This window comes from Drosophila subobscura, chromosome U (genome assembly GCF_008121235.1).
Source record: "Drosophila subobscura isolate 14011-0131.10 chromosome U, UCBerk_Dsub_1.0, whole genome shotgun sequence".
Taxonomy (NCBI): Eukaryota; Metazoa; Arthropoda; class Insecta; order Diptera; family Drosophilidae; genus Drosophila; species Drosophila subobscura.
Window position 1 is genome coordinate 18,868,810 of NC_048534.1, and position 19,423 is coordinate 18,888,232.

At 42.0% G+C, this 19,423-nt stretch overlaps 2 protein-coding genes across 2 annotated transcripts in view; one reads left to right on the forward strand and one right to left on the reverse strand.

Annotated features, from left to right (window-relative positions):
- Positions 1–19,423, reverse strand: part of LOC117902778 (protein eyes shut) — a 44,825-nt gene that overhangs the window by 21,427 nt on the left and 3,975 nt on the right. The window contains exons 2-4 of the mRNA XM_034814374.1: positions 18,348–18,496; positions 3,454–3,606; positions 1,121–3,360 (exon numbers count right to left, since the gene is read on the reverse strand). Coding sequence (XP_034670265.1) covers positions 1,121–3,360; positions 3,454–3,606; positions 18,348–18,496 — 2,542 coding nt within the window. The remainder of the gene's footprint in view (positions 1–1,120; positions 3,361–3,453; positions 3,607–18,347; positions 18,497–19,423) is intronic.
- LOC117902805 (MKRN2 opposite strand protein) overlaps positions 1–19,423 on the forward strand; it is a 64,301-nt gene that overhangs the window by 19,609 nt on the left and 25,269 nt on the right. Inside the window, exon 2 of the mRNA XM_034814426.1 lies at positions 14,410–14,542. The gene's annotated coding sequence lies outside the window, so the exon portion shown is untranslated. The remainder of the gene's footprint in view (positions 1–14,409; positions 14,543–19,423) is intronic.

Here is a 19,423-nt window from a genome sequence, read left to right on the forward strand (position 1 = left end):
TAGACTTTTTGGTAATTCCTTAAAGACATAAAGATATAAACAATAAACTAAAGCACATCCAACAAGAATGGCTCGTAAATTTCCATTGTGCCCAAAACTACATGCAAGGAAGGTCCTGCTGCAAATCAGAGTATGGCAGACACCCGCCGTGCCCCACGTTCCCATCCACCTGACTGATTATTTATGTATGAATGACCCGGGCACATCTGTGCACTACTGTGCTCTATATGTATCTCTACCTTTCGGTATCTCTCTCTATTTGGTGCTGTGTGCACCTGGGCATCTGTGGGGCCATTTCAAGTTGTCAATTTGCAAATTTAGCTGCTGCTCGTGCAGCAGCTTCTGCCTGTGGGTTCTGTGAGTGCTGCTACTTCTAATTTAGCCCATTAAAGGGTTTTGATTAAAGTTCCTATATTTGCATGGACTTGGAATTGTGTCCAGGAATGCGCCAGAGGTGGAGCATAGCAACCGAATTGTTGTCGTTCTTATGGATTTAAAGGTAGAATGAGGGTAAAGATATGATATATACCCCTTTTGTTTTGTTTTATACTGAGTTGCATATATTCAGTGATCTTTGCTATTGTTTTTGAAATTCTCTCACATTCCCTTTGCCATCATTCGCTTGTGCAACTCGAGTCGAGCATCAAATTGACTGCCCAAGTAGGAGCATTGTGAGTAACGATCGTTGCATGCTCAAACTTTCTAAGCATTCATCTTTATAGGGTACTCCTCCATGGACTCCCCGTTGTTTCCCTTCAAAACTTTCCATGCCTGCCCCCACCGGCCCCTGTTCACCTATTGCCTTGGCAATTCGGGCAGCCCTAGACTGGCATATTTAATGACTTATTAATGGACAGAGGTGGAGCCTCAGGCAAACGGTGTTTTGCCTCCCGAAACTCCAAACTCCATGCCCAATTAGCAACTCAATGGGGCTGAAAATGGTGAAGTTGACTGCTCCTCCTTCGATACTGGGCGTTCTGGGCGTACTTTCCCGCATCGAACAAACAAATCGAACGTTTCCGTTGGAGGTGCCAAGTGTTGCTATCGATTGACCTACTCCCAAGTCGAAGTCGGAGACTCGGGCGCAGGTCTAAGTGGGACTCAATTGGTGTTTACTCACCCTGGAACCCTCCGATGTGGTTACGCAGGTGCCGCCATTGTAGCAGCCCAACTTGATGCAGTCCACATCTCCGGCCTTCTCCTCGGGCACACCACCAGCACCCGGACGTCCTCCACTGGCCACTGTGTTGGAGCCCTCGACCTCCTCGCTGCTCTCTGTGACTGCGGGCTGCCTGGTCTGTGCCGGCGGCACTTCGGGCACTTCGGGCGTGCTGTAGACTGCGTGGTGCGTGGGTGGCGGCAGCGTTTGTGCGGATTGTGTGGATGGCGGCGTTGGTGGAATCGTTGGCGGTGGCAGAGTGGCGGGCGGCAAAGTGGGAGCAGCAGTGGGTGGCAGTGTAGGAGCCGCTGTGGGTGGTTCTGTTGGTCTGAGAGTGGGCAGAGGCACAGGTCTAAGAGTGGTCGGTGGCGGCAATGTTGTCTCTGGCGGAATGTACGGCGCTGCTGTGGTCTCTGGCGCTGGCTGTTGCACTCCAATCAGATCCTCTGTCTGCATGGGCACTCCCGTGGTAATCTCCACCGGCATGGGCGTGGTAGCCACCACATGCGGCGTGTGGTGTGGATGATAATGATGGTGATGATCCTCGCTGGGTGTTGGCAGCGTGCTGACAATCTCTCCTGGCAGCACTGTTGTCTCCTGATCGTGATGATGATGGTGATGATGATGATGCGTGGCAGGCGGCACCACTGTCGTTGTCATCAGCTGCGGAATGCTGGCATTGCTGTCCAGAATGGTCACCACAACGAGCGGCGTGTGCACCGTGGATAGCTCGATGGAGGAGGATGTTTCGTATTCCTCGGGTGAGGCGGAGGAGATTGTCGTGCCACGAATTGGTGGCTGGACTGTTGTGAATCTGCCAGCACTCGTTCGATGTGTGGTTATCATCACCTCTGCGGGGTACTCCGTGAAGAAGGGGGCCGCTGTGGTGGACACCTCTGTCCACAGATGATGCGTGGACGTGGTCTCCTCCACTTCCAGCGGTGGCTCTGTGGCAAATATTGGCCTGGCCACAGGCACCACTCGCGTTGTTGTTGTCTCCTGTGGATAGTAGGGCGTTGGTGTGGGCGTGGCACTGCCATAATCCACGGAGATGCTCGTCTCGATGGTCGTCACGCGATGCACAAAGATCGGCCCCGCCGTAGTGGCCATGGGCAGCTGTTCGGCGGACTCCGAGCTCGAGGAGGAGGAGCTTGAGGCATAATCCACGGCAATGGTGATGCTGGGTGGTGCAGTGGGACGCAATGTGGTGGCTTCTTCGCTGCCACTGGCACTGCCACTGGCACTGCCACTGCCACTCACCTCGAAACGGGGCACTGTCGTGTATTCTTCGGAAGTGACAACCTCGCCAGAGGCTTCCGCGGAGGCAGATGTGGTGCGTGGCACACCTGGCAGCGGCGGCAGAGTGGTGTAGATGCTGGGTACTTCCTCCGAGGAAGAAGCCGAAGAAGCGGGAGCACTCACCCCAGGAGTTGCTGTGGTTTCTGGCTGTGGTTCGGGCACCTCTCGACCCATTGTCGTCTGCTCCACGGACACACTGTGACTGCCGCTCTCGGGTGGTGCCATTGTCAGTGGCTTAAGCTCCACGGAAACCTCCTCCGAAGTTGCAGCTGCACCCTCGGTGGTTGTCTGTGGCTCCTCGGGCAGCTGTGGGGCAAGCGTTGTCTCTGGCGGCGTGACAGGCCGCACCGTGGGCGGTGCCAGCGTGGATGTTGTGGTTGTGGCACGTGTGGGCGGTGCCTGGGTGGCCGGTGCAGTGTAATTACAGTCCAAGGACTCCTCACCCACCATCAGACACTCGCAGAGCATGCCGGTGAGCAGCGGGGGGCAGGAGCAGGAGAAGGTATCCACGCCATCGATGCAGACGCCACCGTTCATGCAACGCGGCCCCAGCTGGCATTCATCATACTGATACTCGCACTTTTCGCCATGATAGTCGGGCACACAGTAGCACGTGGGGATGCCCTCCTCCATGAGGCAGAGGGCATTGTTCTGGCAGGGATTGTCCGCACAGATGAGTATCTCCTCCTCGCAATTGATGCCCGTGTAGCCCATGGGACAGGCACAGGCATAGGCCGCCAACTTGTCGACACAAACGCCGCCATTCTGGCACGGCGACGATTCACACTCGTTGATCTCCTCCTGACAGATGCGTCCATGCCAGCCGGCTGGACAATCGCAGGTAAACTCGAGGCCAGGTCCTTCAATGCATTCGCCACCATGCTGGCAACGGGCACCGGTTCCTGGAATTACAAGTGAGAATCATTGAAAGAAAAGTTCCCCTCTTCGGAATGGTCTTTTCCCAGAGATATTCCGTGTCCTTTGTGCCAACTTACCCGTATCGCAGACGGCCACATCCAGCTCACAATGATCCCCCAGATAGCCCGGCTGGCAGGTGCATATATAGCCATTAGTTCGGTCTCGACATTGTCCGCCATTCTGGCAGGGATTCGACATGCATTCATCAACATTCTCCTCACACTGCGAGCCTGTGGAAGGAGCAAACAAAAAACAGAAATTGAAAGCATGTACAAATGTTTCACTCAAACCATTTTAATTATAGAAACAAATGTGTGCCATTCTATAGAACGGAGTGGAATGTAATGGATTTCATTTATTTATGGCCCTCACTTTATTCGATATTTTGTTTTGAGGTTTAATTATTTTTGTCCTGCCCGCAATTAGCTTTTTTTCATTTCTTTTGCACATCAATAATTGTTATTGTTTTGTGGCTTATTTATGGAATTTAATTGCTTTCATTTTTTGTTTCTATTTCCATGTCGCATGTTGACCTTTTTTTTGACCTTTTTTTGACTGGAAGAAATTTCTGTTTGTGGGTTAAGAAAAATGGATTTCCATTCAAACACACACAAACTATTTTAATTAATAACCGAAAAGGGAAAGAGTTTTGTTTACATTTTCAATTTGCTTTGCAATAAATTTCCTTTTCAATTCCCGGGATAACCCTTTCGGGCACTCTGTGGCTATCCTTTGCCATATTTTATATGCAAGACAAGTGCAATTGAACGACCTTTCATTATGCATTTACCAATGGAAATTTCTCGCTTTTAATGTGCAACCAATCCATCTATCCATGTCTCTCCTCTTTGCCCACCATCGCTGTCTGTTTTATTCACTACAAAAAGGCATCAATGGCTATCAAAACACAACCTACAAGTGCTGATTTGGTTGCAAGCAATCTAAACAATTCAAAAAGATATATCCACAAATACAAATACACATGAAGATGCTTTTTCGGAGTGTCTGTGTGTGTGTGGCACATGGCTACAATTTGTTGTCTGTCTTTCAAAACTCTCTCTGTAGTATATGAAGTGGTGCAGCGTAAAAGCGAACACAAGTGCGGCATATAAAAGAGAGACAAAATAGCTGCAATTGAATGCTCTTTCGTTCTATATAGGTTCAAGATTAGTTTTTATAGATTTTGAGAGGGAAAAAGTGATATTAAAGGCCAACTAAAGCTTAATTTATTTGTGTTAAAGCCCATATATTGTCTAAACTACTCTGAAACCAACCCAAAATATATTCTTTCTCCTACTCTGACTTCAACCAAACAGAAATATAATTTTCTATAGTTTCTTCTTACAATCAAACCCATTTTCTGCTCCGGGTTTCTCCACGTTTCATGTCGCATATGCCCTAATTTTGAATAGAGTACTCTGCCCAGCTGGGGGATATCTAGTTTGACAGGCCAACACAATGGCAAACACAAATGCTTGAAAATACTTTTCAATTTTCTGCTCAACAACTTGCAGCGACGTTGACTTGGTCTCCTTCGCCTCAGTTGCAGTCACAGTTCCATTTTCCCCAAAACTCCGACTCAGAGTCAGCAGAGTCAGTGTTTTTTTGCCAAAAGGCAAAGCAACTGACAGGCGAACAGACAGAACAGCCAAACGACGACAAGTGTCTGATCTATGTGTGAGTGTTTGTGTGTGTCTATGTGTGGGTGGAGTTGGAGAGTTCATCCCTAAAACTGCAACTGCAACTTGCAGTGCTCTGCGCTGCGTAAGATATCATTCACGTATGTGTCGCTGCTCTTCTCTCTCTCCTCTCTCTTTGTGTTCCCCTTGCAAATTTATTGCCAGCGAAATATTTTGTATGGCTGAACTTTGGGTAAAATTTACTTGCGCCGGCATAGAAAACGCCTCTTGGATTGCTGTCTGCCATCTTCCATGCCACCTTCTTGTGCAGAGAAAACTCTTTTGGCAACAAGTTGGCGAGAAATATGCTTAAAGTTTTTTAGCCTTCTTCCGCTCCTGTTCTGGCCCAAAAAGTTTCCTCGTTTCGCCTATCTCTCTGAAGTGTCTGTGTCTGGGTCTGCTGCAAAAACTTCTTCCTGAAGTAGAAGAAAAAGGCAAAACACTTCAAAGTGTCGAAACAAAAGTGTCAAAAAAAAGTCGGCTGGCAAATGCCTTTGCACTCTGCCCAAAATTAATGCTCCTACCCCGACCTATAAAACAAAAGGAGAGTCTTCTTAATTTAATGCGGAAAATTGCATCAACTGGGAGCGAAGTGGAATGCCATTGAGAGGGCTAACAATTTATCACTCGAGCATAATTTATAGAAATACTTAGCAGTCGTATTGATGGACATACAGCCATAGAAATAAGAAGGCTTTAGTTGACATTGAGACTAAGGGATACCTTCTATGAGGGTAGTAGATTTGATAAGGTTTTTAAAAGATAACAAAGATAAAGGGAACATAATGTTTGATGCCCCATAAATAGGGAACTATCGCTCAAAATATTATCTGGACTAGAAAAATATTCCTACAGAGCATTTCCTTATGTTTTACCTTCCAGGATTAATTTCCAGAATTAAATATAATTTTGTTGTTTCCGAAAGCCAGTTGTACGAACGGACAGACAGATGAATGAGTATCCATATCGACTCATCTGACGATGATATTAATTCAATTTAATTATTATTTAAAATCACAAACACAATTACAAACAACAAACTCTCTTTTACCCCTCAAATACCGTGTATAAAGAACACAACTAAAACTGCAGCTGGCGAGCGCTCATAAAAGATAAATAAGTGTGTGTGTGTGTGTGTGCCTTGTCTGGTTTATAATGCAACAATAATGTAAGTCTATGCAAATGATGTGAGGAAACTGGCAGACAGGGAGGGAACAACGAGAGCTACGAACATATATTAAATTTGCATAAGCACTAAATCAACACAGCAAAAACACTGGAACGGCAGCCAAAAGCAAAGAAGCCAACGGACACTGGGAGATTACCAAATCCTGAAGAGTCCTCTAGAAGCTGAGGCTCTCCGTCCATGTCATTTATTTAGCTTATGACTGGACTGTGCATACGAGAAATGTCTAATCAAACTCTGTCTTTGGTTTGCCATTCAACATTTCGATTGCAGCCAAATGATGATTGCATTTGCCTCATTTTGCTGCTGCTGCTGCTGTAGATGATAATTGAAATGATAATTTTCATCTGTATTTCATATCATTAATTTATGTAGCAACACTTCTGGAAGTGTGTTTAAATTTCTGACTACAAATTAGTTCAATTATTGTACCTCTAAATGTCAACGAAGGATTGACATTTCCAATTTGCAAAATGTGGCTTTTGCCAGAACTTTCAGAGCTTAGTTACCAGCAATTTTAATGGATTGCGTTTATTAGTGAAGGAATCGAAAATTATACAGTTCAGAGATATATTTCTCTACCCTCCAACCATACAAATAATAACATTTTTATAGAGCTCTGAAGCGAACACTCTCAATCTTCATCTGAAAACATTTATGCCATCGTCAAGCACTTTCAATATTTAACATATCATTTCGTTGGTTGAATTATTTCTTTGAAATACACACCATAAAAAAAGAGAAGAGCATCGTGTACAAAATTTATGGTTGCAAGGACACCAAGGCTGTCCTGTTCTCTGGCTTACATTTCGATTGAGTAATGGATATGGCAGGACAGTCAGACTGCCTCGGACTGCGGCATATTCTCGTATTTCATGGCGAGCAACAGCTTCAATTTCCCCTCCCATTCTGACCATAAACTCCCATCAAAGTCGGACTCTGGGAATCTCTGACTGGACATGGCAATGCACATTTCAATTTGTTTATGGTCGATATGCCAAAAGCGAGGCAATCTGCTTTTTGTTTTATTTTTATGTTATTTTACTGCTCTTTAAAATGTGTTTCGATATTTCAATTTTCTTTATGGTTTGCTGTTAAATTTAAAACTGTATCGAATGCTGAGCATTCAATTACGGATCTCCACTTTGGGTCATCTGCAGTGGCATAATTTAGTTTATTGCGCATACGACATGTTGCAAAAGAGTCAACAATTTCCACTGCTGCTGCCACAACTGCTGTTGGTCTTCTATTTTTTGTTCTTCTATTTGTGCGCCCCAAAGCAGACACATGAAATGTCACATTACGCTCCAATTCATGCTCAAATACAGGAAGTGGTCAAGCACACAGAGGCAGCCGCAAGAGGCGCCCTGAGAATACACGAGTTGCAGGAGAAGGCACACCATACACTCACGCAGTTCTTAACCCACATTCGTGCCAACCACCACCAACCTCTCTTCCCATATACGAGCATGTTCTGCCGTCTGAGGTTACCTTTTCCTATTGCACTGACGATGATTTCTGGTCTTTCTTGTTCATTGTTTTGGCTCCGTTTGTGGTTTCATCGAGGCCTTTGCAATACTTTTTCTTACCAACTTCTCTCTCTCTCTCTTTCCCTCTGGCTCTTCCTCCCCTTCTGTTATGTGTGAAGTCGTTAAAGTGAAAATCGATTTTCATTTTATTTCACCATGTGCGTGGGTCCGTGAGAGGCTAGGAGATGGGGCTGGGGCTGGGGTTGGGTTGTGCTCTTTGGTCATTTCTGTGGGCACGGGAAAAATGCCATGCCATACACCCCCTGTGCCGCAATCTACGGGCCATGTTTTATGAATGAATTTTTTCGAATTGGACGCACAATTTTCACTCTTTCTCACTCACTTGCATCGGTCGCTCTGTTTTTGTCCGCTTAATGGACGGAGCTCTGGTTGTTCGTATTCCCTCTTTGGTTTTGGCTTTTCATTTGTGGATTTTCGACAGCAAAAAAAAGGAGACCACAACGTGGTAGGCAATGCTTCCTTGCGATTGTCGAAATATTTAAAATACGCACACACACACACACAGAAATCAACCATTAATCAAATTTTAAGTGTTGCTCAAATATTGATAACGTTTCGGGTTTGGTTTCACTCGGAGATTGATAAATGTTTCTCTGTAGAATAAATGGAATGCATTCCATTGAAGGTATATAGATTCAAAAAAAAACTTTGGTTTAAAGGTATTAAATTGACTCCAAGAATATTATGATTTTTCGTTGATTTTTCCGCCAAAGATTTAGTGGAATTTTCTTTGTTTTTTTTCGGTTTTTGTATACATATTTTTCGACTCTCAACTGCTTTTTTATTATTATTATTCTAGATTCAAGAGACTTCCTTGCATTAACTTGTACCTCCAAAAAGTGTTTTATTAGCTGATTGACTTCGAACTATTATTATTTTCTATATACAATGATTTATTTGTTTTATATTTCTGGATATCCTAACCATTCGATTGACTTTCTTACATGTTTTCTTTCCCTTGCTATTTGTTTGCTAAAATTCAAAGAACCTTATAATTTCCCATTAAAACTTTACTCTCCTCATCGCTTCTATTGATTTGTTGTGATCGCCAGACTTTTCTTGTTTCCAAGACTAATGTTGTAGTTGTAACTTTCTTTGTAGTCGTAAGTTATGATTGATTTTGGTGACCCCGAGCACACTCTCTCTCACTTGCCGTTCCACGAGCAGCCCTGGGATTTCCTTAGAACTTTCCAATCTCCACTCTTTCTATTCTCCATAACTTTTCTCCATTCATCTCGACGCTTGTCGTTTGCCATTTTTCTCTGTTGTAAAGTTCTTTTTTTGTTGCCTGTCATGGTACTCGTACTTTTGCTTCTTCATCGTTTTCTTCTTATATTTCCTTATTGTGTGTGTGGGTTTTTTTTCTGTGTTGCATGTTTTTGTGGCTGCTGGCAGCGAACTGTAAACATTTGTGCAACAAGGTACGAACATTTGTTTTGGCTTCGAGTCACAATAAACATGGCCATCGCACCCCATCCTCTGTCACTATCCCTTGGTCCGCCCCAGGGACCAACTCTCTGCTCTCTCGCTCTCTCTCGCTCTCTCTTGCTTTTTCCCAGTCCGCTGCAGTCGATGCACAAATTGAAATTTGAATTTTATCTGCACACATTTTGTGCTTCTTATTTGCTTGTTACTTTTCCCCCAAGAAATATACAATATCTATATGTTCAGCGGACGAGAGGGAGAGTGAGTCGAGTGTAGAGAGTGGATGGTGTGTGTGCATTCGAAATCTGGCATCATTTATACTCGTAAAGGTGCATGTGCTGAAAATATTGCACATTTCGTTGCCATATTCTGATGCTTTCTCTGCTTTGGCTTTTTCCTGCATTTTTCCCTTCCTTTCTTCCGATGAAGGCAACATTGAATGCATAAATGAACGACTGAGTGCACTGCAAACTGGAAAATGCAAACTGAAAACTGCAAACTGAAAACTGCATCATCTGCCAAACAAAGATCAGGATTCGTTCCTAAATCATAATTACGTGCAAGGGGGGGAATTTCCAGAACAAAGAAGGATGTGTGTTCGGTTATTGTGTGATTTGCTTAATCAACAATTTTAGCTTGAAATGGCAAATCTTTTTGAGTACGAAAAGCGTTTCCTAGGGGATTATGGTTGATAAATTGTTAGCTATGGTCTTAAGAGACTTTAAGGGATGGAGCTAAACTTGATGGGCATCTTTATTTCATATAGAAATTTGGGAAATATATAAGAAAAACTTGTTTGCGAGTGCACCTTAAGTTAAAGCATAAATGCAGGACTGTCAATAACTTCTCTAAAAATAACTATTGACTTTTTTGCCGCTTAAAATCCCCAACGAATTCGCTTTTGTTACCTTCCACCGAAAATAAATACAATGGATATTGGTTTATTCATTGCGAAGTCTTCAATTATACAGCAGTAAGAATACCATTTAGCTTGTTAGAATTTGAGCCACGTCGCTTCGGCAATTTGTATGCGAAACTAATCTCAGCCAGTGCCTGGGCCAATCTATTATCATTGAATTGGTGATGCGGGAGGGGTTTGAATTGGACAGCTCTTCCTTGCGGGAATCCATTGCCGTAAATCGCTGCTTGGGACCTGCGACAGTGAGCAATGAAATGCACTTTGGTTTCATCTCCTGCTGATGCTGCTGCATGCCTCGTGCCTCGTGCCTCGCGCCTCGTACCTCATGCTTCGTGCTGCTGCCTCATGCTGCTTTCAAATGCGCCGGGGAAACTAATCACGGTATCCATTCACTCAGCTATCCACACAGCCCCCCAGTCGAAAATCTAGTGCCATTCATGTCACTCCGCTTCTGCACAGACGGGACCCGCCCGGCGGTCCAGTCACCAATTCGAATTCGCATATTTAAGGTGGGTGTGAGAACTGGATTGGTGGGTCGTAGCTCTCTGCACTTGAATGTCTTGTGGTGCGCATTGTTGCTTTTTCAATTGCTACGTTTCCATTTTGTGTACCCTAGGGCTGGGGGTTTGATGAGCTAGCGCACTAGGGAAAAAGTAGTCTCTTAGTCTCGAAAATTATTGAATTTTTCACTATTTAAGAGCTCTTGTAGGGTATCTAATGCTTCGCCGCTCGAATCTTACCTTCGCTTCTTGTGTTTTCTATTTTTTTCTTCTTTGCTACTGCAAGAGAGAAAACCTTGCCACTGGCAGAGGACAATGAGAAGCCAGGCGAAAGGGAGAAGGCAGCCGGCATCAAGGGGAGAAGCTCATTTTCACGGCAATTTTGAGGCAAGGAGCTGCATAACCTCACACGAACATACATCTGCACATGTATTAGCGCGTTTAATTAATTGCATTTTGTACAACATTTCCCCAGAACTGATTTTCAGTTTTTCCCCATTCGTTTTGCACCCACACACACACCCCAGAAGCCGAATTCTATTGAATTTTCCAGGTTGCAGAGAAATTTCTTTGGCTTTTACATTGAATGTGGGAGGGTGGTGGTATGTGGTTGTAGGTTGGGTACGTGGCATAAAGGAGCCTCTCTCCTGGCAATTTTCTATCGTCTGGCTCGGCAACGTTGCGTAAAATTAGAAAGTATTGTGTGTTGAAAGTTCAATGGGCAAATTTATGAGTGCGAAAATCGCATTTTCAGATTGCACCAAATCGAAGCATGAAGATATATGTAAGCATGTACCATGTACGCCTTGTGTGTGTCTCCATGTGCTTGCTTTTTCCCTTTTTTAGGGGCTTCGAACTAATTAATTAATGAAATTCTGGCACCATTGTTGATAAGCAAAGATCGATAAAGGTGCTAGAAAAATAGAGTGTAGTTGGCACTGCTTTGGGCTTTGTTGTCTTTGACCTTAATCGGAATGTATTGTCAAGGATACAGAAAATTTGTTTGTTTAGAGGGTGGCTAAGGCTTCGGGTGAAAGTAATAAAATGTATGAGTGGGGTAACTAATATGTAGACTAAGGTTTGTGGAGGACAAAGGAAGCAGTGTTTTTGATGGGAATATATATCTTAATGAAAGTTGGAAATAAGGAAACAATTAAATACATACATATTTATGTAGAAATGGCCAAGGGAATTAAATAAACATCTCTATAAAAACCAAAGGACTATCTATCAGCGCAAAGAGTTGTTAGCAGCTCTGCTCTGTCAGAGCAACAGCGCTGTTAGCACACCACGCTTACAGTCTGTTACCGATCTCTGTTATCGCTGCCTGTTACAACTCTCTGAGAGCGTTCTCCAACCAACTCTCCAAACTGCTCTCTTTCAATCTTATCATGTTAGCTAGAACAAATTACTCTCCACTGTAGAACAAAAAAAATAAAGCTGTGAAATTATAGCAAAAAAAGTCAACTCCATTTCATCACTTACAAAGTTCATAAAAAGGCTATCCGTCAATATTTAAACTGACTTAAAACACCTTTAAAGAATTATTTACTCCACAACATTAAACGCATGTACTTTTTCCTATTAATGAATAAAAAAGATGACATAAACAGCTTACCCCAGAGCTTTTAATTGAGGTACTCCTATTTTTTGTGAATTTACGCCAATTGAAGTCCTCTTTTTCATTGCAAACAATTTGCCAAACAACATTTTAATCACAGCTGCTGCACAAACAAATATCAAATAAAAAATCGAATGGCATTCGATTACACGGCTAATCCCAGGACGTATAATAAAGCATTTAAAAATATCTCACCCACGAGCCCTCAATGTGTGAGTAAGTGTGTGGTTACGCTCTTAAAAGTTCATCAAACTCTTATAAAATCAATAATATCATGAATATTTTAAGCTGTTGTTGGGAAACACACACACACACACACACACACACACACACACGCGACAAACAAATAACAAAAATGAGAACCGAAAACTAATTCCCAAAGGGCCATTGATTAGCTCTCTCCTCTCTCGCGGCACTCCAGAATGGGGACAATACGGATGGGAAAATGGAAAATTGTACTCTGTTTATCGAATACACTCGTGGCGATAAATGCTACGTGATTTCAATTGGGGGTAATTGAAATAAAAAATGTATGCAAATCGTTGAGTCGTGTGATTGAATGTTTTGCGATTTGTCGTGCGCAACAACTAAAATTGTGGGAATTATTCCAGTGAATAAATTAAGTAGATCGTTCTTAAACCATCCCATGAGCATCGCTTTAAATCGGAATAAAATAAAATCAACCTCTGCAAAGGCACACAGACCTGATTAAAGAAGCTGCCATAAATTGATGAATGAATCAGCGATTGAGCAACCTGGATGCTTGATTGAATGTACGCATATTTTCCACTGACTACATGAAAATGTGCACAAAATTTCCGAATTGGCGGTGGCAAAAGTGCAATCAAATGTGGAGGAGCACACACAAGCAGGTGAAAATTTATGCACACACACGCACACCGCTCAAAAGCCGCTGATGAAGCAGAGCTACTATAAAAAAAGAGTACTTTGGTGCCCAGGAAAATTACGATAAAATATCAAGCGAGTGCGGAAAAAACAGAGCGAAAATTGTACAGAAAAAAAAGCGAGAGAAAAAGCGAAACGAGGCACAAACTGCATTTTGCTGCAATTTGAATGCATTTCCATATTAATACTCTATGCGAAAAGGTTATAGAGACTTTGGGCGGAAGTTTTCTGGGAGAGAATTATATTAAGAATGCCGCAATTGATTAGGAAAGTTATTTACGTTCACTTTGAATAATGTTCCATGAACTGAATGTTTAGTAAAGATTTCTGGAGTAGTTTTCTCCTCTTCATAGACAGCACTTCTGACAGAGTATTCCCAGCTTCGTTGTGTACAAAAAACTTGGAGCCATTCCTTTATTCTTTCTTTTTATTGTTGATTTGCTGCATTTGCGTGAATGTGAAATGGGAAAATTTCAATGGAGAATAGGCGCAGGAAGGACCTTCCTCCATTGCATTGTTTTCGCGTTGCAGTCTCTCCCTCTCTCTCTTCCTCTCCCTACGATTTCCCTTCATCTTTGAATGGCGGCTGCTATGATTGCATAAAGGCCAGCATCCAAGGAGCCAAAGGACAAAGGCATGCCCAGGCTTTGTTATTGGATTGCACGGGGAGTGTTGCGTATGTAGAGCATGGAGAGCAAGGTTAAGCTGTTGGGGATTGCAGCTTACACAGAGAGAAGATTGCAAATGCCTTGCTGGGAGCCTGTACAATTGTCCATGTCTTCGTTGCAATGCCATAACTGACGGGAAAACCACAAGCAGCAGCATACATACAGATTCAGACCGATTCTCGGGTATTAACTCGCGGATTAGCGTGGATTTCTGTACGATTAGTCAGTTGTTTTCAGCAAATAAGGAGTCTCAAACAGATGATGGAGGCAGGAAATATGTATGTGTATAGCTTAGACAGAAGAAGGGTTTCATTCCTTGGAGTTTTTAATCCGCAAACAAACGAAGAGGAGAGGAGTCTTTAAATGTGTTTATCCAACTGAAAGTTTCTTTAAAGTAAAAATGTCCGCACGCTTTAATTTTTAGGAAATATTCATTGGGTAGTTCTTTAATTTTAGTTCGATTCTTTTCATAAATATATTTTATTTTTGTAAATTTATCTTTTTGCTCTTCATTCTAATTGTCTTTGTTTATTCATTTAATTTGTTTCTTTAATTCCTATATTTTCCTTTCCATTTCAGTTTTTTAATCAGCCTGATTACCTAGGCCAAAGTTTGGTCAACGCTGCCAAAAAGGAGATAAGCTAAAAACCAAATCAAAGCATCCACTTCTATCTTTAAAGAGGAATTCGTAGAAAAGCAACACAAAGCATCGGTAAGTGGAACAGTGGTAAATCATGATCCACATTTTTCTGTATATCCTGCAGCCTGCAGCTGCAACCACTTCAAAAGGCATAAAGCCTCCAAGAGCCTCCATCCTCAAAAAAATACCCAAAAAAAGCGAAAGGCCTGCCAAAAATATGCGCAATGCAATGCAGAGGTTAGAGTCAGAGCCAGAGAGGCGGGTGGCTCATAAAATTAATTAGAATCCTGCTATCCCTCTCTCTCCGCAGCATTACGTCGCGGTCTCTTTCATTTGCATTTGGAACATTCTTTTTCGTTAATTCCCACGAAAAGGGGATGGGACCGGAAGGAGAGATGGAATGAGCAAGTGAGAGGTTTTTTTTTTGGCCAAGGTGAAAGCTATCCAAAACTCAATGAGCGGTTAAATAATGCCCCGAGGCGTCTGTCCATCCTCTACCCATAGAACCCAACGTGCCACCCACTTTTACTCTTTAGAACTCTGTGCATCCGTTACTTTCGCTTTGTTTTTGTTTTGGTAAACCTACTCTCTCCAACAATTCCTTCCTTGCCATTGATGCAGTGCATTTCATTTCGAAATTTGTGCTGAATTTGTGTTCTTTCTATCTAAAATTCTTGTACCCTAGCTGGGGGTATAGCCATTTTGTGAGGGCATTTAAAATTCTTAGACAAACTGTCTTCAGTCAGTGCCAATTTATTAAACTCTAGAAATCATTCAATGATTCGTTGTAAAAGCGTAGTGGCTGATGTGTTTTTTCATTCTTGATCAAATTCCAAAAGATTTTCCTAGATCTCCAAGAGTATCTACAGTTTTAGGTCCTCCAAAGCGGCTTTTCTTCCTTTCTGGTTTCATGGCATTTTAGTTTTTCCGTGAACTTTTTGCATAGTTTATGGCTTCATTTCCGACGATTCCGCGTGCCTTTGGCAAAAAATCTATTTATTATATACGAGTTTTGTATGTATATAATTTTTTGTGCGGCTATTCGGCCCAAAGCATATTTCTTTTCCCTCCCTATTTTTTGTGGCTCTGAATTTGTTATGCATTTTTTTGTTTGCTTTATTTACATTTGAGTTTGTCTTTTTTCCGAGAGCAATTTGCAATGGAATCGCTTAGTTTCCTCTGTGAAAATCGTTGTAGAGCAGCATGGGCATGTGGGGGGATCAGGGGAGCCTCAACTCCACAGAGAGATTGCAGTGCATAATTTTATTTGTTTTTGTGTTGATTTCATTTGAAGTGCTTATGCTTTTGTGGGCCTTTGTTTTCTGTGCGTTCCGCTCAGCTCTACCCTGCTCTGCTCTGCTCTCTATTCTACTATATTTATGGTAAATGAATGCAATTGTTTCTAATTCTCTGAACTGTTTTTTGGGCAAAAGAGAAAACTTTGCTAAGCGGTCGCAGGAGTGATGTGATATTTGGGAATACAAATTTTGAATTTAAATGGAATTTTAAACGGAAAATGTGATAATAATAAAATAATAATAAATAATGCTGTCATTTTGAGCCATGATGGGAAATAATATGTTTTATTTCTGCAGCAATAATCCCATACAATGATTGCCCTTGTATCAATCTTAGCTTTCATTTGGTTAAATAAATCTCTGATATTCGTTTGTTCAAGCAAAATAATTTGATTTGATTAAAGCTCAAATTCCTCAATAGCTGCAAAGAAAATATAATGTCGAGCTATCTTCTGACTTTTCATTTAAAAACTCGCTTTAATTAAAAACTGAATTTTCAAAACCTTTGGCATTCCTTTCACATTATTTCCATTTGAAATGTATGCAACCAATCGACCAGAAAACACATGTACATTTCATGTTCAGGGTTAAGCTTGCATTTATTTCATTCGTAGATATTTAACTTATTCCCCAGACTCTTTTGGGGTCGAAACGAGTCAGTCAATGACTTGGCGCTCCATCTCCTGTCGTGTGGCCAGTGTCCCTGTCTGTTTTTACCTCTTTTAGCCTGATTGTTCAGCTGGTTTTCCCCCGTTGAACTCATCAGGAAAAGTTCTTGAACAAATTTGCTGCAATTTGTGTTTCGGTTTTAGTTTTTGGCGTTGATACGACTACAGATACATATCACACCTATACGCTGGCTATAAATTTCACTAAATTTTGTAAAGTCAACTTTGTGGCCAACACACACACTAAGAGCCAAAGAGGAGCAAAGAGAGAAAAAAGTAGACTAAGAGAGAGACACGAACGGACACTAAGTGCTTCTCACACGTAGCATAAGTAAATGTGTTTATGTGTACGCGGGCAAGAGGGGGGAGAGGAAAGTACGTAGCACACGAAGCCAGAAGGATGAACATTAGATACATTCATGGTTAGACTTCCGTACTTGGCCAACACTCACACAAACACGGAGCACTGGTAGCTCGGAGCAGTGGCTGTGGCAGCAGTGGCAAGTGGCAAGTTAAGCACCCAACATTGACTACCACAATAGACCACATTAAAGTTGGTTTGCCAGCCATGGGATCTGCTCGTCCATTCCCCCCCTTTCGTTTTGACGCCTTTCAAGATCTACTCTCGCCCTGAGTAGATTGTTTTCTTTTCTACTTTTCCCACTTTCGGATACCCTCTAACGGATATTGATATTTTTGGGAAATGGATTTTAGGGGTAAATATTTGACTGACATTTCTGACAGGCAATGCAGAGGTCCGAAGAGGAATAGGAATTATGGTAGCAGTAAGGGAAATGCTTAAGCCTGAAGTACTAAGGGTTTTGAAGATAAGTCTTAAGTCTTTTCACATGCAATTGAGTAACTTAAATCTCTTTAGATGATTATCTGTACTTTGGAAGAGCTTCAGGTCTTAAATTCGAAATATAAAGTTAAGTATTTAATATGAAAATTCTATCTTTAAACCTTTTTAAGCTGGAGATCTTTCCATTTCAATATAAACAAAATTTTAAAAATATTTTGGTAATTATAATCATTTCCCCCATCTTTCTTAAACATTTTTAAACATTTAATTATCTTCCAGTTTGACCATTATTTTAATCAAGACAACAAAATCCAAAAAGCTAAGTTCTGTTCTGATAATTTTGACAGAATAAAACTGAACCTAGATTTTATTATTATTTTATTTATTATTTTACATATTTTTTCATTACTTTCCTCCCATCTTATCTCTCTTAACTGCAACTTAAATCGCCTAAAGCCCCTCTCGCTTCACTGGTCAACCGCTTGGGTTAGGGTATTAAAAGCATCTCCACTTCAATGAGTGCACCATTTTCCTTTCGTTTGCTTTTCTTACTTTTGGATATTTCTCTTTCTTGCCCCCCACTCTGCCCTCTCTTCTTCACCCCTTTGGAGCACGCGTTAAAAAAGAAGAACAGACAGACTCATGTGTGAGCAAATGCTGGAGAAATAAGTAAAAACGAGCCATTGTATGTTATATTTTTATTTTAAGCTACATTTCTTTTTTGCTCCTACCCCACCGCGTAAATTTTACAAATACGTTTGCGGGCAGGACGTAGAGGTCCTCCTAGCCGGAAATTTTCTCTATTTATTGGAGTACGCGCATACCCAGCTATCTGTCTGGGCTCTGGAGAGACTCCTCCTGGGTTTGTTTTTTTCATGTTGGCTTAATAAAAATACATTTTGCACGTGGAAAGTGGAACTGCAGGAGGAACAGCAAAAACTTCAGCACTCCCACTTCAATCCACATAGCTGGCCCCTGTATCCCAGAGCTTTGGCTCGTTGAGCGCGTTGTGCTGCTCCCAAAAATAAACCGCATGCACCACACCCACATACATATGAATATCTATATATGTATGTACATACAGTAGGAGATAGCATATAGTTACTTACCCGAAAATCCTTCCGGACACGTACAATTGTAGTAGGCCACACCGTCCACACATGTCCCGCCATTTTGACAGGGCCCCGACCAGCATTCATCCCAATTCGTTTGGCACTGGATCCCTGTATAGCCATCAATGCAGTAGCACGAGTACGAGCTGTTGTTATCGGAACACGTTGGTTTTTTTTTTCACCCATTTTTTTTCCATGTTTTGTGTTGTTTTTTGTTGGTTGGTTGTTTGTAGGTGGAACGGTGTGTCAATGATGCATCAAACGTTGGGGAAAAAGCAGCCGCACATAAAAGACATGGAAAAATATAGAAAGGGAGAGAGAGAGAGGATGAGTTAGCAAGAGCGTCACAGGTAAAAAAGCGAAAAGCGAAAAAAATGCTTTAGATAAAAATAGTTTCAGCAAATGGCACAATATGGGGAGTACACCGAACACGCTGTACGAGTATATGGAAGTACCCGTATCCGTATGTGCGAGTATAACTGTACACAACACGCCCAGACAATAACGGCAGTTTGTAGTAATTGAAGTGAAGGCACTGTCCAGCCTAGAGATGGGAGCGGAACGTGAGAGTAAAGTTGTATCGTGGTGAAGCACGATAACGAAATGATGATTTAATGTATGGAATGTTTCTTGAATTGGAAATTTAATTATTGCATATCTTGAGCGCTGCTGGCTAGAGAAAGATTAGATATATTTAATATATTTATTTTATAGTCATTGACATGCAGAACATATCGCTTGAATCTGACCATTAAGTCACGCTGCCATCTCCACCAAAGTATCATTGAACCACTTGCAGCAAAGAGCAACTACAAATAATCAAAACTAAGAGCCCTTGTTGAACGTCATTCATGAAGGAAATATATTGTGTACACTCAATGGATATTCCTTCAATTTCAATTTCAATGTTTCTCTCTTTTTATATTTTGTAAATATTTACCCGCATCCGCCACTTGCCCAAACACCCGAAATGTACATACATACATACATATGTACACAAAGATATGTATCTATACATATCCTATGGCCTTTTGAGTGCAATAAACTTTGAGAGGCAGCGCCGCATTACACTT